General features: G+C 63.1%; 1 protein-coding gene across 2 annotated transcripts in view; it reads left to right on the forward strand.

Annotated features, from left to right (window-relative positions):
* Positions 1 to 8,094: 8,094 nt before the first annotated feature.
* The window catches only part of FOXO6 (forkhead box O6), a 38,093-nt gene continuing 21,795 nt past the window's right edge, over positions 8,095 to 24,392 (forward strand). The window contains exons 1-2 of one of the 2 annotated variants that reach the window (XM_075114708.1): positions 8,095 to 8,571; positions 8,682 to 9,794. In XM_075114708.1, coding sequence (XP_074970809.1) covers positions 9,351 to 9,794 — 444 coding nt within the window. In that variant the 5' untranslated portion in view covers positions 8,095 to 8,571; positions 8,682 to 9,350. The remainder of the gene's footprint in view (positions 8,572 to 8,681; positions 9,795 to 24,392) is intronic. The other variant, XM_075114709.1, reaches the window with a different exon arrangement.

Genomic DNA, 24,392 nt, shown 5'->3' on the forward strand with positions numbered 1-24,392 from the left:
CGGTCGCTGGCTCGCTGCCCCACGCACGCAAGGGATGCTTCATTCCTGGCTGATGACCGAGCCGCCTGCCCAGAGCGTTTGCTCTCCAAGGGGCAAAGGGAGACGGCCGGGCTGTGCGGCTGGCGTGGTGCGGGCACGTGGCCGGCACTGCGGAGCAGCGGGAGCCCAGAGCTCTCCTCCAGCGCTCCCTGGGGAAGCAACAGAGAGCCTTGGTTCTGTCCGCGTGGCACGGGGCTGGCTGTCCCCATGCAGTGGTCGGCATGGCTGGGAGAAGGTCCTGAGCACTGCAGCTGGGTGCTGGGTGCTGGATCCCAGTCTGTGCAGCAGACAGGACTGGGTGGCTGTGGAAGGGCATGGGAAGACCTGGATCAAGGGGTCTTCAAGGGTCTTGGGTGATCCTTGTCCTCCTCCTGGCTGCTGTGGGTACACAAGGGCCTCTCTGGAGCCTATAGAGACAAGGGCTCTGCTTCAAAAGGGGACACAGCTCTGCTGCCAGAGCAGCATGGCCCAGGGCAGGCAGAGCAACCTGGCCCGGGGATGGAGCCTGTCCCAGCTGGAAGAACCAGGGCCTCTGGGCAGATGCATGCGTGTGTTTGCATGGTGCATCTGCGTGCCCGTGTGCGTGTGTGCATGGACATGTACATGAGGGTGGGCACATGTGTATGAGTGCGTGTATGGACGTGTGCATGTGGCACACGTGTGTGTGCACATGGGATTGCATACACGGGTGTGTCAGCAAGTGTCTGTGTGCACATGTGCATGCATGTGTGTGTGCCCATGCTCCTACAGCCTTGTTTCTTTGCTCCGGGGTCCTGCCCACCACCCCTCTTGACAGGCAGGGTGTGCATAGCCCCCAGACCCTTCCTACAGGCATGTGCTCCTGCTCTCTCCCTTGGAAATGCAGGTATTTATATGCGAAAATATGGAACCGTGTTCAGTCCCTACCCAGTGACCTTCAAAACCATCCAGCAAATGCAGCTTGGACCGCGAGCCCAGCCAGATGGCCCTTCTCAAACATGCTGGCCGTGCAAACTGGGGCTTTACTTTTGATTCCTGCTCCTGCTCCAAGGCAGGCTCGTGAAACAGCGTATTCAGTATGTGCTCTGGGAAGGCAGCCACACAGCTCTGCTCCGAGGAGGAGGCGGTAGGGAGAGCGCCAAGCCGGGGTGGGGAGGGACGACGCAGCCGTGGGCTGGTGGCCGAGAGTCTTTGGGGTTTCTAACTGAAATGTGAAGCATGGAGTTAAGTTTGGGGGATCCAGAACTGGAGGGGAGGGGGCTGGATGCGGGTGTCCGGGGCTGCCAGCGCTGCCTCCAGCCGGGGCGGCTGCTGGGTGTGGGAGCAAGGTGGAGGCTGGTGGGAGACCTCTCCGATGCTGGTGGAAGGGAGCTCGCAGGGGTGGCTGGACCGCGGGGAGCTGGGCAAGGCCAAGGTGACCCCTGATGCCCAGGAGAGGAAAGAGCAAACCAAAATACCATGACCTAGTGGAAGGGAAGGGTTAAAAGACCTGTCAGAGCTGAGCCTCTCTGGAAACATGGGAGACAGCTGGAAAAGATTTAAATAACTCTTTGCTGTGTGTCTGCAAGCCATGGGTGCCAGTGGAAGGTAGTCTTATTTCTGATAATATCTGGTCTGACACACTCAATGTGTTTAACAGTTTTCAGTTTACTCAGGCAGATGAGACTAACTAGGAAGCGATCATGCAGGGATTCCTGGATGCTGCATTAGCATGCAACCTCCGAGAGGAATGTTTTTGCCTCTAAATGCAAATATAGGTTGAAGCTATTGAAGAAGCTGTGACTGATCTTCAGCTGAGGAATCAATCTTGCAAATTCAGGTGTAACCAAGCCCCTGGGGAGGATGCCATCGTGCAAAGCCCAACAGGGATGCTGGGGACCCCCCGGTGCGGTGCCCAGAGGGGTTGCTGGGGCTGGGGTGCCCTTTTGCTCATCTCCCCACTGGCCACCGACAGCACCCACAAGGAGAGGTGCTGGGAGAGGTAGCCGATGCTGGTGATTTCGTCCAGGCCAGCAGGGCCCTGGCAGGGCGTGGGGCGAAGCAGAGCCTAGGGAGGTGGGGCACACTCCCCATATGGACCTGGGAGGGCGAGGGGCCTCCCCAAAGCAGCTCCGCTGCCAGCAAACACTTCCCGTTGGGATTGGCACAGCCCGGCTCATGACCTCGCGGGTGCTAACGGCATTGTGGTGCACCCACATGAAAAATGAGGCTCTGGCAAGGGTTTCATGCCCTCGCCTGCAGGACGCCCGTGCTAGGGGCTGACTACACCCCGCTAAGCTCTCTTGCCAAAACAGTCCTCACTCAGATGATGGGGGACCCTGTCTGGGGAGACGGGGACTGTGACCAGTGGCTGCGAGCTGTCAGGGTGACGCTGAGCCCAGAGCAGCCAATGCCACCTTTTGGTGTGGAGACAGGGAACAGCGTGCTGGGCTGGCCAGATTTTACTGCCTTTGTGTTTGGCCATGCCAGGAGGTGAGATTAGAGGGTTCATGAACTTGTTGCATGACACACACCATTTTCTAGCAAGCAAAGGTGTATTTAAGCACATGGAATTGCTACCAGGAATTAGCATTGAAAGCTATTAATAAGCATTACTGTTATTAAAAAGCAGGTATTTTCCCGAAGCGCTGTTCTGGCGCAAAGTTTAATATCTGTAGCGTACGCCAAAAGTTGGTCAGAAATTTTCCACTCAACTTGTATCACAAAAAAATGGAACTATCAGCTACACGAGAGTATTCCTAAAGCCACTGCTTGGCTTTTCAGTGGAACTGCAGCCCTTCAAAATTCAATTATTTTCATTTTCAACTAAAACCATTTGTTCATAAAAGTATGAAAATTTAGCCCCACTATGATGCACTTGGTTTGACATGACCATGACCATGAACGTGGACATGAAGGGGGGGACAAACCCTGCTGCTGTTGGACTGCCTGTGCCCCTTTCCTGGACTAAGGCTTCAGCATCAGCCCTTATGAGACACTGGGGAATCCAACCCTGAGGTGTGCAGGGGTGCGTCCACCCCTCCTCATCCCTCCCCTTCCCAGGCAGGATGGAGGCAGCTTTCCCTCCCTGCTGCAGCTCTGGGGAATGACTTGGGTGCCTGGCAAGTAGGTGACCCAGGTGTCTCCTGGAAACCTGCTCTCTGAACAGGGCTGCAGGAAATCATTGCCTGGCATGGTTTGCCATCAGAAAATAGGGTTTTATTGAAATTAAATCTTTCCCTGGGAACTTGTTGATTTTGCTGCCATTTTCTCCAGGAAGAAGTCTAGCAGAATCACTTTGACTTTCTTGTTTCAGCGGTGTCAAAATGTTTATTCCGATCATGTCAAAACACCAAGCTCATTTCAGGAAAGTAAAAATATTTCATTTTGACTTTATCATTTCATTTGCTTAACTTCCACTTCATGTTCCATGAGAGTATTTTTTAATACGTGCCGCTTGAGGTCCTTTTGCGCCGCGACATCCAGGCGCCCTGCGAGGAGATGACGCTGGGTTGTCGCACACGGCGTTTCAAAGGCCCGAATTAGCATTCGGGTGGATTTTCACTTCACAGGATGTGCTGCCACGTGGCTTTCCCTCTCCGTGCAGAGCAGACGCCAGGAACGCTGCTGGGATTTTCTTGGTACGTTCCCCCCAGCTCTTTGCAGACACCCGTGGGAGATCTTGTCCGCCGATTCCCATCAGGACCTGGGGGCTGGGGGGGTGGCCCGAGGTGAGGGTGATGGGCTGTGGGGGGAGATGGGCAGCAGAAGGTGCTCCCCTCTTCTCTCACCTGGTCAGACCGCGGTGCCAGGGGAGTGCCCTTGCAGCCTGGGTTGTGATGCTGAAAGCTGGATTTTTCCTTGGCGGCGAGACAAACTGGTCACAAACACAGCCCTCGGAGGCTGCTGGTGGTTTTTTGAGTGGGCAGATATCCCCATCTGCCTTCTAGCAGGGCACTGCCCAGCGTGGTCCCTCCTCGGCTCCTGTGCTGGCTCCCACAGCTCCATCCCCACCTGTGGGGCTCTGCTCTGGACCCTGGGAGCTGCTGGGCCCCCCCCGAGCAGGGATGGTGAAGGAGACAGGGGCTTCAAAACAGCCCTCAGGTGTAAATCTGGGGGTGGAAAGAGGGCAAAGGAGGTCTGCGTGGGTTGTTGCAGGAATCATTCAGGTGGAAGAAAGACCGAGGTCCTGCTGGCCTGGTAGGACAGGAGGTGATGCCAGCACTGGGCAAGGACACCAAGCCTTGGCATTGCCTGGCGCAGTGTGGGGACAGTGGAGCTCAGGTGCTCAGGCTGCACCACGCTGCCCAGGGTCCAGTTGGTGAGGCGATGCCTGGAGCATCAGCCCTCCTCCTCTTGCTACTCCCCCTCATCCCACAGCTAGCCACTCTCCCTTTGTGCCTCCTGCCAGTGGGTCTGCTCCTTCCCCAGCTCTGCCCAAGCCCCGCTGTCCCAGTTCCTCCATCCCAAGGAGGAACCCTGGGAGCAGGTGCTGTGGGGCTCAGCGTGGTGCACGCTGCAGATCCTCCTGGTCAGAGCATGCTGAGACCATTCAGACCCATTTTGCAGGTGACTTGCTTGCAGCAGCTGAGGCACATGGGCATCCGCCAGTCCCCAGGCACCAGAGCGCCCATCCTCTGATGGTGGGCATAGACCTGGTGCTTTCTGGGGGCAGTGCTGGGACAGGGCAGCTACACCCCCTGTGCTGCCACCCTCACATACAAGGAGCAGCTTGTACCTGTGTGGAAGGATGTAGCAGAGCTGATCCTGCTTGCTCCATCCCCACTGAGCTCCTCTTTTCCCTTTCAGCCTTATTCTTCCCCCCTTGGAGGTGCCAGGCACCTTACAGAAGCTGGACTCATCTCTGTAAGGCACCCTTTCCCTCCCCCTCCCCAAGTATGAGCTTCACATGATAAACCAAGGTGTTGAGTGGTATCATCATCTTTAGGAGCAAACTGGCTTCTGTCCCAGAGCCTGGGGGCCAGAGGAGCCCTGTTTCATTGCCAGCTGGGAAGAGAGGGGGGAGCACTGCACCCCATGGGATGCCTTTGCCCAGATCCTGCTAGAAGATGGCAGGGAAAGGACAGAGCAGGGAGCTGCACCCTGCACCTGCTGTGGGAAGGATGCTGGAGGGAGACGTGTGCCTGGATCCTGTAGCCCCAGCCAGGCAAATCACTCCCTTCCCTGCTGCTGCTGCCACCCAGCCGGGCTCTGCTCTGCTCTTCTCCCCCAGACCCACTGCTCTGGTGCTCGCCCCGGACCCTGGGAAAACAGGGCTGGAGGAGCAGGTGAGAGATGTGGGAGGGTTTTGACTAATGTCTCTGAAATCCCAGTGTTTACCCTGCAGAACCCCCTCCCTTCCCTAGGCATGGCCATGCAGCGTGGTGGGCGCCTGGCATCTGGGATAGGGCACCCAGAACCGGGGGTACCCCAGGCTGGGGGGGAGGGAAGAGGCTGCTCAGTGTCCCCCAGCTCTGCTCCTAAGGCTGCCTCTTACCATAAAGTGACGGATGAGCAGCAAGGCCTGCTGCTTAACGGGGACAGTGGCAGCATGCAGCTGGCTTAATAGAGATGTTCCTGCCTGGTGCCAGGCGGTTAAGTGATAATTAACCAGGTGCTCGGGAAGGTGATGCTGGAAGCCAGCCCTGCGCTGCTGCTGTGGGGTAGAGGGCTGAACACCCACTTCTGAGCACCCCGAACAGATGGGTGCCTTGACTGGGGACATATGCACCCAGAAATGTGCTGCTCTGCACCCTCAGGGCTGAGCAAAGGGGCCAGGGATGAGACCCTGGGTACGCCAGGGATGGGACTACTGGGCAGCTTTGGTTGCTTCTGGGCCCAAGGAGCCACAAAGCCATCCAACACCTGCCTGCCACCATCGCCACGAGCAGCAGCCTTGTCTGTAAGGGTAAGTACTGCTTTACAGGTGAGGAAACTGAGGCACCAGGTGAGCAAGACCAGCATGTTTCTGCGGAATTAGGCACCGGTAAAGCGCTGCGGTGACCTGGCAGCGCGCGCAGGGCGGGCTGAGCACCGTTGCCCAAGGAGTGAGCTAGCTCAGGGCGATCGTGGTGAGATGCCCCCGCTGCAGCGGAGGAGGAGAAATGCTGCTGGAGAAGCTGAGTGGCATCGAGGAGGGAGAGGCACCCACCGGAGCAGAACAGGAAGGGTTGTGCAGGCTGGGACCCTCCTGCTTGGCTCAGCACCGGGGAGCTGAGCCTGGGCTGGAAAACCAAGGCTAGGAAGAGCTGGTGAGAAATGTGGGAGGGTTTTGACTAATGAAGGCAAGGCTAAGGGAAGAAACACCGCTGGGCTCCAAGTGGGCAAAAGGCTGCCGAGAGACTGGGGGAACGATCCTGCCAGGCCCCTGGGGTAGGGCAAGGAAACCGTGGGTGTCAACGGTAGCAAGGGCAATTTGGGATAGATCCCAGGAGAAATGCTCCAGTGAGGAGGAAGGCACAGGGCGATGTGGAGCCACCCCACCCTGGGGTCTGTAGGCTTGGGGGTGGGGTTTGGGGTCAGGGCTATCCTGAAGGTGCTCTGGCACTGCACACCCCATGCAGCCGCAAGCCAGGCTGGCCAGGGCACATCTGGCACCCGCCTGGCTCAGCCCACCTCGCCCAGCTGGGCCAGTAGATGAGGGGCTTGGCTAGCAGGTCCCTGTCCGCATGGCAGGGGCGGTCGGGGAATTCAACCCCTCAGCCCCCAGCTAGCTGGGACATGCCTCCAGGGGAGGCTGGGGCACCTGCAGCCACCGCTGCTGCTCGCAGGTTGTGTGAACAGGGTGCCTGTCGAGTCCCTCCTGTGTATTGCATTGTATTGTATTATGTTATACTACACTATATTATATTAATTACATTATATTTATTATATTATTAGAGCTGTCAAGCCAAGCACTTCAAGGCTGGAACCGTCAGCTTCACAGTTGCTTGGGTAACCTTAGCCCGTCCCCTTGGACAATAAATGGGACTGCAGGACAAGTATCACATGTGACTGTGGCATTTCAGTCCCGGTTCCAGGCCCAGCTGGTGGCAGTGGGGGTGACAACCATGGCCCTGGGGCGGGCCGGGGTGCTCCGGTGCTGGTGGCCCCAGGGCTGGCGAGGCATGGCAGGGTGGGCCCGCGGTGGGTGGGAGCAGGGGGGCGTGGGGCAGGCGGACACCGGTCCCTGGGGGGATGCAGGGGAGAGGGCCTCTGTGGGTGGGGGGTGGGGGGCAAGGGTGGGGGGGGCAAACTGCCGCGGACGCCTCTGTCCCCCGTGGGTGCGGGGCAGGCGTGGGTGCATGGGGGTGCGTCCCAGTGTGGTGCAGGCAGGGAGGTGGGTGCGGGCAGGGGTCAGGCGTGCGGCCCCAGCCGGCGCCGGGTGATGCGTGGACACGTTTGCACGCTCCTGGGTGCCAGGGGAGGGGCGGGCTGTCAGAGGGTGCGGGGGTGGCGGGGTGCGTGCAGACGTGCAGGGCAGCACCCCCGGTGCACCGCACCGCCCTCCCGCCTCGCCCGGCCCGGCCCGGAGCAGGGGGGGCCGCAGGCACCCGCCCCAGCCCCGGGTGGGCTTCGCCCGTGTGACCTCATCGGCACCTCATACCCCAGTGGTGACATCATCGGGCAGTCAGTGGCCCCGCCGGGAGCCCGGGCTGCCGGTACGGGTCAGGGGGCGGGCTGGGACCCCGGCGGGGGCCGGGGGGCTGCGAGCGGGCGGGGCCGGGCAGCGCCGACCCCACGGGGCCGGGTGGGCGCTGCCACGGGGGCGGGGCGGCGGGGCGGGGCTTGCGGGACGAGGGCGTGTCCTCCGGGCAGGGGGCGGGGCCGGGCGCATTAGTGGGCGGGGCCCGCTCCTTGGGGTCTCCCCGACGGCGCCGTAGGGGGCGAGGCCTGGGCGAGCGAGGGGCGTGGCCCGTAGTAAAGGAGGCGTGACCCGCCGCCCGGCCGCGGCGGCGGCGTTGCCCGGGGTGACGCGAGGGAGCAGCCGGCACCCCTGACGTCACCCGCGGGGAGGGCCCGCTCTCCCCGCCCCCACCAATCACCCCTCCCCCCCGCCCAGCGTCCCGCCGGCGCCGCGCCAATAGGCGGGCGGGGGGGGCGTGTCCGCCGGCCACCTCCCGCCAATGAGGCAGTGGCGGCGGCTCGGGGCAACAATGGGGGGCGCCCGGGGCGCACGTGGGGCCGGCGGCGGCGGGGGCGCGCGGCCCGGGGCGGGGGTGCAGCGCCGGGGCGATCGATCGCGCCGCTCGGCTCCGTCCCGCCCCGCCGCTGCCCCGCGCGGCGCCGGGGCACTCCCCGCCCCCGCCCTCCTCCCGCCCCTCCGGGCCCTCCCCCTGTGTCACGGCGGCGCCCGCATTCGGGGACGGGCACGGCGGAGGGAGGGAGCCAGCGAGAGAGCGACCGAGCCACCGGAGGAACGACCGAGCGAGCGAGCGAGCGACGGCCGCCCCAGCATGTGGCCCGCCCGCGCCGTGGCGGCAGCGCGGCGGCGGCGGCGGCGGCGGGCAGGTGCGCGGCCGCTGAGACGGAGCGGGGGGGCGTAGGGGCGGGGAGCCGCCCGCCGCCGCCGCCGCCCTCGCCCGGCGCTGTCAGGTGCGTGCCGCCCGCCAGCATGGCTCCGCCGCGCCGCCGGACTTAGCGCCGGGCCGCCCCGGGGGGAGGCTGCCTTCCCCCCCCCATCCATCCCGCTTCTCCCCGCCCAGGTGCCCCGCCGCCCGGCCCCGGAGCACGCCGGTTCCCGGCCGAGGATGCTGCCCGCCGCCGGTCGCTCCGGTTCATCTGTTGCTGCCTGACCGCGCCGCCCGCCCGGTGCAGCCTCCGCCGATGGATGCGGCAGCCCCCGCGCCCTGCCCGCCCGCAGCCGCCCCGCTGCCTATTGTGCCGGGAACGACTCCGGAGCTCCGCGGCTGGTAAAAAAAAAAAAAACAAAAAACAAACAAAACAGAACAAAACAACAGAAAAAAAAACCAACAACAACAAAAAAAAAACAAACCCAAACCAAAAACCGACCCCCCCGTGGGGGCCGGAGAGGCGACCGATGAATATGCAGCACCCCCCCCGGCTCGTCGCTCCCGTCGGCCTCCCGCTCCCCGGCGCGGAGCCGGGCAGAGCCGCCTCCTAGAGCTCCGCCGGACCCGGGGCTGCACCCCCGCCGCCTGCCCCCCGCCAGCACCCGGAGCGGCTCCTCCTCCCCTGCTCCCCGCCGCCCGAGCTCGGAGCCCTTCTTCGCACTCCTCTCCCTCTCCTGTTTTTGGTTTTTTTTGGGGGGGTTTGTGTGGTTTTTTTCTTTTTTTTTTCTTTTTGTGTGGAAACCGACCGTAACTCCGGGGAGGGGGTTGTTGGGGTGGGGGGGGAGCGGCGGGGAGGGGACCATGGAAGAAAAGCTCCAGGCGCATCAGGTGGAGATCGACCCGGATTTCGAGCCGCAGAGCCGGCCCCGGTCCTGCACTTGGCCTCTCCCCCACCCCGACTTCGCGGCGGAGGAGGAGGATGGGGGCGCGGCGGGGGGACCCCCGGCGCTGGCGGCCGGCGGCGGCGGGGAGGGAGCCGAGAACGCGGCGGCCCCGGCGGAGCGCAGAGCCGCTGCCGCCGCCGCCTCCCTGCCGCCCCCCGGCGCGGACGTCGGGCAGCTCCGCAAGGCCAAGACCTCCCGGAGGAACGCCTGGGGCAACCTCTCCTACGCCGACCTCATCACCAAAGCCATCGAGAGCTCGCCGGAGAAGCGCCTCACCCTCTCGCAGATCTACGACTGGATGGTGCGATACGTCCCCTACTTTAAGGATAAAGGAGACAGCAACAGCTCCGCCGGCTGGAAGGTACCTGACCCCCCTGACCCAAACCCCAGCGCAACTTTCCCCCTGCTCCCGAAGGCGCACCGTGCTCCCGATGCTTCCCCTGGGGCGGCCGGAGCTTGGCCCTGGCTGTGGGGCTGGGGGGATCCCCGCTTTCCTCGTGGTTGGGGGTGGGGGGGGATAAGGGCTCGGTCAAGTTTTGGGGAGAGCCGGTGCTTGGTGGCGTTGTGTGTCGGAGCCGGGGTGAGCTTGTCCCTGGCCCACCCGTTGGCCTCGGGCTGGGTGGCATGGCAGAGCCGCCGTCCTCCCCGGGGAGGTCACGGAGAGGGGCCTGGCGGTGGGGAGCGTGGCTGCGGCCGGCTCACCCGCTGGCCTGCGAGCACCGGGCTACAGTGAACGACAATCCCGCTGCCACGGCTCTGCCTGTCCCTGCCCACGAGCACCCCAGCCACACCAGGTCCCTGAGCGCCGCCGGCGTTCCCCGGGGAGGACAGCCGGAGGGAGGGCTGGCCCCAAACAGGTGTCTCTGGGCTGGCTTTTACCCAGTTCTGGGTAAAAACACGTACTTTTACCCACAGTGTCTCCCTTGTCTCAGCCCCTGCCTTCCCCAGAGCCACATCCCCCTCCTGGGGGGCCACGCAGGTGCGACACGGCCCCCACGGCCCCACGCTGGCTTTCCCCGGCTCTGCTCCCGCCTGGCACCGTGGGCTCCTTAGAAATCCCTGGCGCGGGCAGCAATCCCCCCTCTTGCTTGGTGCCACCTGGGGCTGCATCGAACCGACCATCGTGGCGCTGGGCAAGGGTGTGGAGGGTGCCGGGTCCTGGGGGGGGTCACAGGGGCCCCAGCCCCTCAGGCTGGCGCTTGCCCAGCTCCGCGCTGGGAAGGGGGAAGAGATCGCCTGTGTCCAGATGGTGTCAGTAAAAAGGAGACGGTTTCTCTTAAGCCCTCCCCTAAGCCCTGTCACCTCCAGTGTGATTAGTGTGTAACGAGGCTTTGGGGGCTATAAAACCAGCCTGTGGTCTTGGCACGGCGTGCCCTGGCTCCATCGGAGGCGGCTGGACCCAGCCCGTTTCAGGGGTTCATTCTTGGTTGTAAATTGGGCTCTTTTGGGGCAGGGAGGCCGGGCTCTATGTCTGCAGCACCTGTGGCCGGGCCGTGGGAGATGGCATTGCGTGGAAACTGGGCACCCTCTCTGACTTGCCCTGCTCGTGATGGGTGGGCAGGGGGCAGCCAGTGTTGCCCTGGTGTGGAGAGTCACTGGGGAAGGGTGTCGGGGGCTGCAGAGGCAGCAGTTGTGTGGGAGGCCTCTCAAACCTCCACCTGGGGTGAGACCTTGGGCGCTTGCCGGGGGACAAGGGTCTCCTCAAGGCTCATACCCATTGGGGACAGTGCGGGGGCATGCACTGATGGGGTCTGGGGACACGGTGGGAATGTTTGTCAGGGCTCTGGACTGGTGGCTGGGAGGGCTGGGATGAGGAGCAAAGGGATTCCCGGGCAGCTGTATGTATCTCCGGGGGGAGCGGGATGCTTGGGGATCCCCCTGGCTGGGTGTCCGTGAAGGTCAGCCCGGGGGAACGAGGGGACGGAGGGTGAGGGGACGGAGCCATCAGCAAGTTTGTGTGCTCAGTGGCGGCCAGGCAGGAGCCGGCAAGGGGGACGCTCGTGTCTCCCAGTGCTGGCAGGTGACCAAAGCCATTGAGCGAAGCCCTTCCTGGGTGGGATGGACCCTGGCCAGGGATGGTGGGGCCAGCAGCTGTCCTTGTCACAGGCGAGAGCTGGGGTTTGACCCACCGGCACCTTGCACAGGATGGAGGAGTGACCCGTGTCCTCTCTGGCTGTGCCAGGGCTTGCCCAGGGGGACAGCGGCAAAGTGCGGGTGTGTCTGGCGGGTGTGCAAGGTGGCACAGGCTTCCTGTCCCGCCTACGCCGGCACCGGCTTTGGCCCCCGGGCAAGGATGGGTTGTGACGCAGCGTTGCCTGCCCACATCCGTCCTGGCAGAGGCCACCCTCGGGGGCATCTTCCCAGGACAGCAGGAGAGGCCTTTCCCCCTGTCAGCCGTCACCCGGGGGGATCCCTGCTGTGTCCCAGAGGCGCGGGAGGGCCAACACCTTCTCTGGGCAAAGCCTCCACCAGGGAGCGTGTGGGAGCAACGTGGGTTGTTCAGCCCTGTCCCTTGCCCCTCACGCCCTTCCTGGTGCCCCTTGTCTCCCGGGGTAGGGATGGTGCCTGGCCTGTGTCCCTGTACCGGCACTGCCCGGCATGCTACCAGCAGAGCCCCATCGCCCGGTGTGGGGTTTGGTGGCTTTCTCGAGGGGCTTGTGTCCCTGGAGGCTTCGTGGTGCATGATGTGCAGGGGGAAGGGATGGGCTCAGGGTCCAGTTGCTGTTGGGCACAAAGGGGCATTTGCAGGGGCTCCTCGCTCAGGTGGGCTCACCTGGGTGCACCCTGGCATGGGATGTTCTGCACCTTCCCGGCCCAGCCCCAGGCCAGGCTCTGCCCATCTTGCCCCGGGCTGCGGGCAGGTGGCTCCGCTGCCCAGGCTGTGCCGCCGCTCCCTGCTTCCTCCTGGCAGCCCCCCCTTGCCCCTACGTTGGCACTGTGGCTTAAACCTCCCGGGCCAGCCCAGCGCTCGGCCCCTCGCAGGGTGGGTGGCTGAGGGCTGCCAGTGAAACGCCCAGCTTGACCTGCCTGTGCGCCGAGCCGGGCAGGGACCCTGGGGTCTGTCCTGATGCTGCAGGGGCCCGATCCCCAGCCGGGGCAGGCAGCGTGAGGTCTGGCAACAGCCCAGGGAGCACGGTGGCATGCAGAGACCCCCTTAGCTTGGCAGCCTCAACCGACAGCAGCGTGCCAGGGGTTAACCACCTTCCCAGAGCCTCGTGTCTCTCCTGGCTGTCCCTTGCCCCGGACGCCCTGGACGCCCCTGCGCATCCCTCCCCGGGGCAGGCTGGCAGTGCGTGGTGCTGCAGGAGCACCCAGAGCCCTGGACAGTCAATTTTGTAGTAACGAGCTGCTGGTGGCTTATTAAAGAGCCCCTGGAGATGCCATGTCCCTCCTGCCCCAGGCCTGGGAGAAGCATGGTGGATGTGAAGCGTTTCATTACCCAGCACAGTGGTGGTGGAGGGGGGTCTTGGGTAGTGGGATGCTCCTTTAATTAGCTCCTTCGCAGCCTCCCCACCCTGGGGAGAGAGGGATGGTGGTCTGGGAGCCTGGCTGAGGGCATGGTATCCCCATGGGCGCTGACTGCGCTGCTGCTGTTCCAGCTGGACTTCTCCAAAACCCATCCTGCCCTGCTCCAGCATTGGGGACTTTCCCAGCTGGACCCCTTCTTGCATCCGGTCAGCCGTGCGGGTGCTGCACCCACACCTGGCCGTGGTGTCCAATGTGACCATCAGGGATATGTTCCCCTAGGCTGGTTAGTTATCTCTTGGAGGGGAAGGATACGGGCGTGGGGGTGCATTTTGGGGTCAGGCCTCTCCGTCCCTGCCAAGCTGTGGGTTGCATTATGTGGTCTTACAGTGAGGTAAACTGAGGCACAGGATCCAAACACCTTGGCCGTGCTCAGCTTCGCAACCAGGACCCAGCCCGGGGTGGGGGGGATGCTGCTGGCTGCTTCCCCCCCGGGCTGTGCGTTCCCTGGGGCTCCCCGTGCCGCAGCGGGCTGGGCGGGCGTGCTGGCTCGTGCACTGGGAGCTGCTGCTTCCCGACGCAGGGCAGCAGGCGCCTGTTGACTGACAGTTCTGCTTAATTAGGGAGTTGTTATTTTATCAATTCCAAAGCGCTTGAAGTTTCTGCTCCAGCTCACGCTTTCCACTTGTTAATGGGAAACCAACACCCTCCGTCAAAAAGGCAGCAGCACTGATGCATTTTAAAGGTTTCTGCTTGCTCCGGTTTGACATCCAAAATATAACAATCAAGCAATCAGCTGGTGGATGCCTGTTTGATACAGCTCTGACAGCACTGAAAACCTTAATTTCCCAGCCCTCCTCTATACCTCCTCCTTTATATCCCTGGGTCGGTAGCGTGGCGGCTGCTCCCGGGGTGGGGGACGGGGGCTGCGGGGTCCTGCTGGCCCCATGGAGCACGGTGTGTTTGGGGCGGGGGCCTGCCATGCAGGGACACCCCCACATCCACCCAAGTGCCACCTTCTCCTTGCAGGGCAGGGCAGAAATGAATTAGGGAGAAAAAGGGGTAGAAAGGGTGTTTGGGTAGGAGCATGGTCTGAGTGCCCGGTGCTGCCCGTGGGGTTGGGGTGTGCTGGGGTGCTTCTCCTCCTCGCTGGGCATGGTGGCCCCCGAGGGACGTCCCCATCTCTGTGCTAGAGAAGGGGCGCAGAGCCTTGGCCCAGGGCACAGCCCCACCAGGCACTGTGCGCACATGGGAAGGTCGTCCTTTAGGGGAGCTGCTCCTGGCTCTGCATGCTCGGGCACTGATGCCACCCCCTGCCCCAGACCCTGCCCTTCCCCTCCTGGATAGGGGCTAGTGCACCTGCTGGGGATGTTGCCCCGTGTGGCTGGAGAGGCTTGAAACCAATGCCTGGGACTAATGGGGATGACTTTCCCTTGCAGGGGGCAGCTTGGGTGCCAGCGAGGGAGCGGGGGGTGCCACGGGGGCACTGGGCTAAGTGCGGGGGCTGCCTGGCCAGGGCTCCCGTGGGGTGGTTTGGCTCAGCTCAGCTCAGCTCACGTATTCCTGTCCTCTCCATATATGGAGATTTTTCCAGTAGAACGGAGAGCCCAGTGCTCCCCGGAGAGCTCCCGCAGCTGGGAGCAGAGGGGCCGGGAGAGCCCAGCATCTTGGGGGTGAGCAGGGCTGGGAGGAGCTCCTTCACCTCAGGGAAAACCCCTCTGCTTCATCCCCCAAACAGCCCCCGATAAACTGCCCCGGGTCTCCGATCCCCAAAGGTGCAACATCCCTGGCTTCTCCCCAGTACCAGGGACCCCTCCACCCTTTTCTGCGGTATGTGTGGGGTCCCCCTGGGTGCTGGGCTGGGGTACCCGACCCTTTGGCATCCCAGGGTTGGAGCAGGGAACTCCTCGCCTGTCCTCAGCTTCACACAGGATGGGGGAGCCCGCTCGCTTCCCCGGGAGCTGCCGTGATGTGCTCCGGTGCTGCTGGTGGCATGGCTGTGAGGAATCCCCCGGGCTCCTCTCCTCCTTCCCGCCTCATTTTTCTCTCTCCTTTTGGAGATTTTCATCTTCCTTCTGATTTTCCGCCCCCCCCCTTCTCTGGAATCGCTTTCATGCAGCGCTAACTGCTGAAGTAACACAAACCCTGCTAAATGGTCCGGCTTTATGATAGCATAAAATGATACTACAGCAGTGAGTGGGGCTTTATTAAACCCAAGGGAAAGGCTCCAAATGAACAGCTTGCTCTGCTCTTAGCTTCCCCACTGCACCCCCCACCCCCCCTTTATTTTTAATAACCGCTGGAATATAAACTACAGTTAAGATCCTGCGGACTAGAAGCCCGCTCACAGCCCGGCTTATCTCTGTCCGTCCCTGTGCACATCCCTCCCTCCCGCTTGCCCAGTGCTGTGATGGGAGGACCAGCATCCTGGGCTGGGAAATGAATTTTCCTTGTGCTTGGCTTTGTACTTGAAAAGCCTCATAAATATTTTGCAGGGATGCCGTGCAGCCAGTGGGTCAGGTCAGGCGTGATGCGGGAGCGAGCTAGAGCTCCTTTGCCCAGATTCCCATCCCAGTGGGATCCTGACTGCGATGCTGCTGGCCAGCGGAAGGTCCCCTGGGCTCCGGGAGCAGGGTTGGACCCATGTCACCACAGTGTCCTTGTGGAAGGAGCATACAGGATGAATCTCCCCTCCCCACCGCCACCCCGGGGTCTGGAAAAGGTCAGACCCCCTGCCCCAGACTGCCCCCTCCATCCCCAGGGTCCACTCCAAGCCATGGTGTCACCGTACCCTTGGGTCCCCCGTGGGTATGCTCTGGAGCTGGGTATGGGGTCTCCCTCTGTCCTCCCGCACCACCGGCAGTGGGCTTGCCGCTCTCCCATCGCATTACTTTTAATTAGCCCGACACTTCCCAGCGGCTCCTCTCTCCCGCTGAAGGAGCCTGATTAGTGCTGAGGTGAAAGGCACTTTGGGTTACGGAAGGACACGCGGAGAGGCTCGCCTGTCTGCCGCTGAAACTCATTTTGGACAGCATCTGTTCATTATTATGTGGTGCCTTGGCCGGGCGCCAGCCAGGAGAACTGAAAGCCCCGGCACAAAGCTTGCTTTCACCCGCTGTGGGGAGGAGGAGGAGGAGGCAGCCGGTGTTGGGAGGGGGCACGGGGACCCCAAAGCAAGGTGGTCCCTTCCCTTCCCCGCGGGGATGCTCCAGCATCCCGGAGCATCCTGAGCTGTCGCCGGCTATGTTCTGGTTGTGAGGTGTCCAGCCCCCCTGGGACCACTGCTGTCCTGCTGGGTGGGGGCTGCAGTGGGGGCTGCCCTAGATGGGTTAGCAGCAGGACAGGGTGATGTTGGGGTCTGCATGGCTGGTGCCTACTTTTTCAGGAGGGTCCTCATCCTTCCCCTCCCCATCACCCGACGGCTGTGCCCCTTGGGGCTGCGCGCTGTGCCGGGGCTCAGCGGTGGGGATGCTCCGGGGCTTTGGTGCCTGTTTGGCCCTCTGGGTTCGGGTGCCGGGCTCGATGGCACTTTGTACCCACCAAGCCAGGGATGCAGCAGCGATACAGCCTGGCCTGCTGCTCCCCTGGGGCCTGCGGGGCAGAGGAGGTTTCCCAAAGAGCCCTGGGTGCTGGCAATGGGGACGTGCAGGGGATGGCTCCGCCACCTGGATACCCTGGTGCTGTCAAACCCTTGCCCATGCCTGCCCGCGGGGCTGGGCAGACCCCGGGGAGCTGCAGGCAGCGATGCTGGAGGGCATCCACCGCCTGTGCGTGCACGTCTGAATTTGCACGTGTTCCCTCGCACGCCTGTGCGTGTGCGTTCGGGGCGCGGCGAGCGCACACGTGGCTCATGTGCGCCGGGCTCGCCACGTGTGCGCCCACGTGCGCTCGCTGCCGCGCGCTGCAGTCGGATGCGCGTCGGGCGCGCAAGAGCGGCGCGGGGAGGGACCCTCCAGCGTGCCTTGGGCTGGCTTGTGCTGCTGTGCTGCCCTCCTGGGAGCGCGGGCTGGTGGCAGCGTCCCCCTGTCCGTGGCGACTGGGGGGGACAATGTGGCCTTGCCATGGGATGGTGGGTACCGCAGGGCCTGGGTGCTTTTGAAGGTATGGCTGTGGCTCGGTGGGTGTGGGGGAGCCCGAGCTGGGTGCTGAGCAGCCACCTTCTATTTGATGGGAAGGGGAAAAAAAAATAAAACAAAAAACAACCCAACCACCCCACCCCCCCCCAAAAAAAAAAAACAAAAAAAAAAACCCAAAGAAAAAAAGCCAATCCCAAGAAAGAGAAGAAAGGCGAGGTTTGTTTGGAGCCGCCTGCCACCTGGCGTGGTGCCAGCCTGGGGATGCTCTGGAGCAGACATGCAAGCTGTAATTGCAGACAGGCTCATTTCAAGAGACAAGACGGTTATTTTTAACTCGCGTTAAGGTAATGCACTGATCTCCTGCCTACTGGTTCAAAAGTTCAAACCCCGCCCGCTTTGCTCGCCCACCCCATAGTGGTACCCCCTGGCCGGGCTCCGGGTGCCCCCCGGGAAGGCGCAGCCCCTACCCCGCAGCCCTGTGGTCGGGCAGCCTGGCGCTGCCAGCCACCCTCGCCTCCCCGGGGCAGCCTTTGTGTCTCCTGGGGAGTCTGGCTCCTCCTCTGCGGGGACTGGGAGGAGGCTGCGGCCGAGGCCAGCCCTGGGGTACAGAGGAGACGGGGGTTTGGGGGGGCCGTGCCAGTTCTGTGCCCCAGCCTTGGCGCTGCCGAGTTCCCCTAGGGATGATGCTGGGGTTGGGCGCTGCGTGCCAGGATGCCGGATCCTCCCCAGAGCCCGGCGGGAAAGCCTTGCAGTGCTGTGACTGGTGGCACTGCTCGCTCTCGAGGTCCCCAAGTGCTTCCCAGCCGCAGTCCCACGCGGCTGGTGGCCGTGCCGCCCCGGGGACTGCTGGCATCTCCTCGGCAGCCGGGGCTGGCAGGGTGGTGCAGGGGTGGTGGGACGCGGGTTCCCCCCTCCTCGGCCTCGCTGGGCGTCAAGGTGGCGGAGGGCTGAGCCTCTGGGCCACCCATCGGCTGGATCGGCTGCTGAGCCTCGTGCTCCCAGTGCCGCTTGTCGGTCCATGCTGAGGACCCCGCAGGTGCCTTGGCCCGGGCTGTTGGCAGCGGGAGAGCCCAAAAGCCAGGGGTGGGGTTTTATAAACTATTTTTTTTCCCTTAAAACATATTGCAAAGTGTAAGGGGGCCTGTCTCTGGGTGCCCTGTGCTCCTGGGGGAGCGGCTTTGCTCCCCGTGGCTGGGGAGATGGGATGTCACCAGCTACGTCGGACTCAAGTGGTGCCAAGCCGGGGTGTGTGGGGACAAGCCTGGCACCTGCTCCCCGACCCTCTGACCAAACCATCCAAAGCAAAAGGGGAGGAGAAACTCCCCACAACACATCAGGTTTGGACCTGTAATAGCTGTAATTAATCCTTTGCTCCCCCCATCAGCCTCCCCCAGGAGCTCAGCCGCTCAGAGCTGGCGGGAACAAAGCCCCGGGGCGCTCCTGAGCAGGAGCAGCGTGTCCGTCCCCCTGTCCCCAAATGCCCTCTCGCCCTGCTTCATGGCGTCAGCAGTTTGCCAGACGGCTGGGAACTCCCTGCATGGCTGAGATGTCTTTTGTCCTCGTCCGTCACATGGCCGGGACCGCCAGCTGCAGGCGCTTCGCTGCTCCCCGTTCCCGCTGCCGTGGTTCGGCATTTCCCTCCCATCGGGTGCAGCTGCTTTTAGCAGGAGCGCTGAGGTCTGGGGGGAACCGAGACGAGCTGAGACCCACTGGCCACGATCTGTGGCATTTTGCTGCTCGTCCAGGCTCATCGCTGGCCCCCTCGCAGCGCATCGTCTGTCGGAGCTGATAAACTGGGGGGAACAGCCTGGCTGCGTCAGCGGGGAACTGTGGGGCCATTACATGTAATGAGTTCCACAAGGATGGCATGGCGTGAGCCGCAGGGGGAGCCTCGCCGGGTTTATCCCTGGACTGTGACCCCAGCAAGGGGGGGACATCTCCTAGCCCAGCGGGGCAGCCGGCTCCACGCGCTGCGCTGCTCCGCTGCGATGGGAAGGGCTGCCTGTGGGGACGGGGAGCGGAGGGGGACCGGGGGGCCACGTGGGTCCGTCGGCCACGTCCTGGTGTCCGCCGATGCTGGGGGCGAGTGCTGCGTCAGTGTGCGCTGATGTTTCAACCACCCCCGGAGCCTGCCCAGGCTCCTGAATGTGTTTGATAGCGTGGGACTGGAAATACCCGGTGCAAGCCCTGGGGATGGGAGAGCTGGGGAGGCCAGACTGGGATGTGCTTGCTCAGGACCACGGTTGTGACCTCTGTTAGCAGGGGGTCCGCTGGCTCCTTCCCTCTGGGTGCAGGGCGCTGGGAGCCCTCCCACCCCATGGCAGCGCCGCTTGGAGGTGCTGAGAGCCGGTGGCTGTGGGGAGTGGGTTTGAACAGGGTGAAGAAGGGCTCTGCAATGCTGCGCCGGTGGGTTTGGGCAGCCAGGACGCCCGCTGTCACCTCCTGCCTGCAGCCTGCCCGGCCGGCAGCGGCCCTCATGCCCGCCCTGCCCCAGGTGGAGGGCACGTGCGGAGATGCAGGGAAGGAATTAACAAGCTTGCGGAGCGACAGGCTCATAAATTTCTGCTTTTTTTTTTTTTTTTTTTTGAGACTGTCAAACCGATGCCTGTCCCAGGGATGTAAGACAGCGTTTTATTGCTGCCTGCTTGATGGTTGTTCCCTTCTCCTCTGCGGCTGTGATTTATCTCTGCACTTTGCGCTGATTGGATTAGAAGTTTAAATGCTAAGGGTGCATAACAATATATTTTTCTTATTAATATTAAAAAATCATTATTGGATTTTTTATAGTTCTGTTTTGAATTGAATCCCCTTGCTTGATTTATTCTCTCTCCCAGAGTAGAATTTAATGCTAATAGGAACAATCATTGCTTTGTTTTGAATCTTTGACTGTTTGGAAAACTTTCCCTGCAAAGGGAAATTACAGCATTATTAAGAGTCCATTAAAAGAGGGTTTGCCCATTCCTGGCTATTACCTGCGAGCTGGAGAGAAAACAAAAAAGCAAAGACAAAGAGTCTCTTTTGCAGGGCTTTCTGCTTACACCCTTCCCTAGGTGTAGTGCAATTATTGTGCCAGTTACCGTAATCAGCTCTATTCTATCGCAGTTATTAATTGCAAGTCCCGTCCGTTCGATTTCTTGCGGGATGCCGGGCGGTGAACACGCGTGCGTGGCAGCGGAGCACGACTCGTCCGCGCTCCCCTACGCTCGGGCGAAAGGCATAGCTTGGCTGCCCGTGACAGGGACCATGGGGCTGCTCTGCTTCCCGCTGGATTTCCTACTTGTACGAGGCTGCAAGGCTCCAGCAGGCAGCGGGGCTGGGCACATGCTGCCCTGGAGAGCAGCGGCAGGCAGGTGGGAATCGGGCAGGGGCCGGGGTGGGGACACGATGCCAGGCAGCTGGAGACGTGCCTGGGCTCCACGCACGGCGCTGGGACGGGCGCAGCGGCAACGGGGAGCTGTGCCAGGCTTGGCCCGCGGCCGGCAGCCTTGGCAGGGGGAGCGCAGCCTGCCCGGGCACGGCTGGGGCAGGCCTGGTCAGCCGCGGCCCCGAGGAGAGCCGCGGCGCAGCGGGGAGCCTGGGGTGTGGGGTGGCTGCTGGGCGTAGGTGGGAGCGGCAGGAATGTCAGCCCGAGGCACGCAGGGTCCCGCGTCAGCATGAACCTCCCTGCGGCACCGCTCCGTGCCAGGCCACCCTCTGCACCCTGCTCCCCAAAGGCTGCACCCTGCGCCCTGCACCCCGCGCCCTCCACCCTGCACCCTCTACCCTGCACCCTGCGCCCTCCACCCTGCACCCCACAACTTGCACCCTCTGCACTGCACCCTGCCCCTACACCCTGCACCCCACAACCTGCACCCTCTACCCTGCACCCTGCCCCTACACCCTGCACCCCACAACCTGCACCCTCTACCCTGCACCCTGCCCCTACACCCTGCACCCCACAACCTGCACTCTCTACACTGCACCCTGCCCCTACACCCTGCACCCCACAACCTGCACCCTCTACCCTGCACCCTGCTCCTACACCCTGCACCCCACAACCTGCACCCTCTACACTGCACCCTGCCCCTACACCCTGCACCCCACAACCTGCACTCTCTACACTGCACCCTGCCCCTACACCCTGCACCCCACAACCTGCACCCTCTACCCTGCACCCTGCTCCTACACCCTGCACCCCACAACTTGCACCCTCTACACTGCACCCTGCCCCTACACCCTGCACCCCACAACCTGCACCCTCTACCCTGCACCCTGCCCCTACACCCTGCACCCCACAACCTGCACCCTCTACACTGCACCCTGCTCCTACACCCTGCACCCCACAACCTGCACCCTGCACCCTCCATCCTGCGCCGTGCTCCCCAAACTCTTCTCCCTGCACCCTGCACCCCCAAGCCGGCATCTCATACCCTGCACCCCACACTCTGCACCCCAAACTCTGCACCCTGTATCTTGCACCCTCCACCCCTCACCCTCCACTCCAAACCCTGCACTCTGCACCCCAGAATCTGCACCCTCTACCCTCCACCCTCTCCCGTGCTCCCCAAACTCTGCACCTCGCACCCCACACCCTGCACCCCACACCCTGCACCTCGCACCCTGCACCCCCCCTGCCCAGGCTCCCACCCAGACATCTCTTATCACAAACCTGTACCCACTCCCACTGGGCACCCCATACCCTGAACCCACACACCCAGAAACCCACCCGTGCTTGCTGGACACCTTGTACCTGCACCACCGCCCTCCTACCCCCACCCAGCCCAGCCCATACCTGGAGCTCAGCTACCCACCGTGCCCTCCCTGCTTACCTCGGGCTGCTGGGGCTGGCAGGAGGTGCAGGCAGGGGGGCTGGGGGCAGGAGGGCCCCCTCCCACACTGCGCCAGGGCCTTGGCTTTCCCCGGAGCTGCCGGGCCCCTGCCCTCTGCCCCACGCATCTTGTCCTCGGTGAGGTCCGAGGCACTGCCTCGGGCACTGCCACCTGCCCTTCGGTGGGATTCCCAGTTGGCCCAGTGCACCCTGAGCACTGGGAAGCTCCATCTTCCCAGGCCGCTGTGCCTGGGTGATGATGCCCACGAGCCCTGGCGTGCTCAGCTCTGCCTCCCTGACCCTTCTGTTCTCTTTGGGTTACGGGGTGTCACTGCAAAAGGCATCAGCTGTGGGGGCACACCCCTGTTCCCCCCTCGCCCTGTGGCATGCCAGCACGAGCAGGCAGTAGGACGTGCACCCCCGTGGGTCGGGGGGGTGTCGTGCCATCCCTTGGGGACCACCCTCTGCTGTGATGGGGCAGGGGTCCCCAGCACTCCTCTGCATCCTGGCCCACACCGGTGTGATGGGTGTTGGGCGAGCTCTGCCGCTCACCCTGCTTTTCCTCCGCGTGCTGCCAAGCCTGCAAAGTAGGTTTTTTTCCACCGCTGACAACGCTGTGGCAAATGCACGCAGCTAAACAGCAGCCCTTACTGTAATGAGAAAATGCCAGACGGGTGCGTCAGATGCCGGGCTGAGGGGAGCTAACCCCGCCACGCCGTGGGGTCTGGCTCACCCTGGGGATGGGGCGAGGGGGTGCCGCCTCAGACCCCTCTGGAGCTGCGGGATGGGCCCCTCCTTGCATGCCGTGCCGGGAAGATGCTCATTCAGAGGTGGTCCGGCCACCTCCTCGCTGCTGCCGACACAGCGCTGCGGGGCACACGTGTGCCCCCCCACCCCGTGCTGGCGGGTGGCACCGGGCACGGCCCTGGCAGGGCTGCTGGTACCCACACGGCATCCCTGGCTTCCCAGCAGCGTGTCCTTAGGCATCCTCCCATGCACCAGGATCGCCTGGCCGAGGTTCCCCGCGCCCCATTCATGGTCAGGCAGTGCTGAGATCCTGGTGGTAGGATTCGCTTGCCCTCCGTACATATTTTTTGGCTCAACCCCTCTTGTTTTTCCTTCATCCCAGAGCCTGAGCACGCTAGCCAAGGAGCCGCTCTACAGGCAGGCTGCCTGCCAGGCCCCCGAGCCGGCTGCGAGGCCGTAGGATTTATGGCAGCGGCAGCCCCGCACTGGGCTTGTGGTGGCGGCTGGGAGTTTTGAGGAGGGGTCCTGGCATGGGGGGATGCAGGAGGTACCCCCTGGGATGCTCGATGAGGTGCTGGCATGTACCTCTGTGCCTGTCCTGCTGCCCATCCCTGGGAGGCAGGGACATGTCTCCCAGCCCATGTGGGGCTCGGGGGGGTGACCCCATCGCTGCGGTTTGGGGAACAAGATAGGGAGATGTGGGGTACGGTGCTGTGGGAAGGCTGGGAGATTTGGGTACAGGACTATGCAATGTGGGGTGCTGCAGCCACCCCGGGGCAGCAAGGAGAGACATGGGGTGGGCAATGCTGGCAGTGGGACCAGCCTGGCTCCCCAAAGCTCCCAGTATAACCAGCAAGGCCCCAGCAAGGTACGGAGCTGGGGGGTCTGGGGGAGGCCCCCCCAGCCAAGACCCACAGGTGTCTCAACAGGGGGGTGGGATGCCCGGGGTCCCCTCCTGCCTTGCTGGGGCACCCCCATGGTGGTACAGCCCCAGCGAGATGGGGCCAGTGATGGCCTCGGCCCCTGGGACTCCCCCTGGCCCCAAGCCCCCTCTGCAGCACCAATCCTGCTCGTGCCTGCAGAGAGCGAGCAGAGCCAGGGGGGTGCTACAATCATCATTGCGCTCTGAATAACTCATAGCAGCATTACTCCAACAAAGGCTCTCCCTGCCCCGGCTCCCCACCACGCACTGGCTGGCTTTGGGGGTGCCATGGAAGGGGGAGGGAGCAGGCTGGCTGGCGTGGGACAGCAGGGTGTCACTGCTGCCCACTGCCAGGGGTTGGGGGTGTCGCGGGCAGGGGATGGAGGAGGGGGCTGGCGCACGTGCCCCCGGCAGCACTGCCATCCTCCCCGCTGCTCCCGCACGCTACGTGCCTCACTTTCCTCCTTGTCACTGTGCCAGGGATGCTGGGGTGGGTAGAACAGGCAAGCAGGTTGGTTCTCGGCCTGGCTCGGGACACCTTGGCTTTTGAAGGGGGGGTTTCTGCACAAGCACACAGCACCGCAATCCCTCCAGCCGTTCCTGCAGGGCTGCGTTTGCCCCAGGGCGGTCGAGACCCCATCGGCTGTAGGGCCGGGAGCTTGAGGCTGGGAGCAGCGAGGGGTTAAACGCAATAAAGCCGGTGTGAAACTTTTGGCTGGGGAGCTGCAGGCAGAAAGTGCATTTGTAGCCGCAAGTGGCCGCCTTGAAGACGATCCAGATCTGTCTGGGAGCCGTCTGCTGCTAAAACCCTTTGATCCACTTACTTCTCCCTGGGGAGCTCCCTGCAGCTCTGGTGCTAATGCCCCCGTGGCGACAGGGGTTTAGCTGCCAGACGGATGCAGGAAAGACCCCCCTCCTCCCGCTGCCAGGGAGGAAAGCAGC

This window comes from Phalacrocorax aristotelis, chromosome 20 (genome assembly GCF_949628215.1).
Source record: "Phalacrocorax aristotelis chromosome 20, bGulAri2.1, whole genome shotgun sequence".
NCBI classification, from domain to species: domain Eukaryota; kingdom Metazoa; phylum Chordata; class Aves; order Suliformes; family Phalacrocoracidae; genus Phalacrocorax; species Phalacrocorax aristotelis.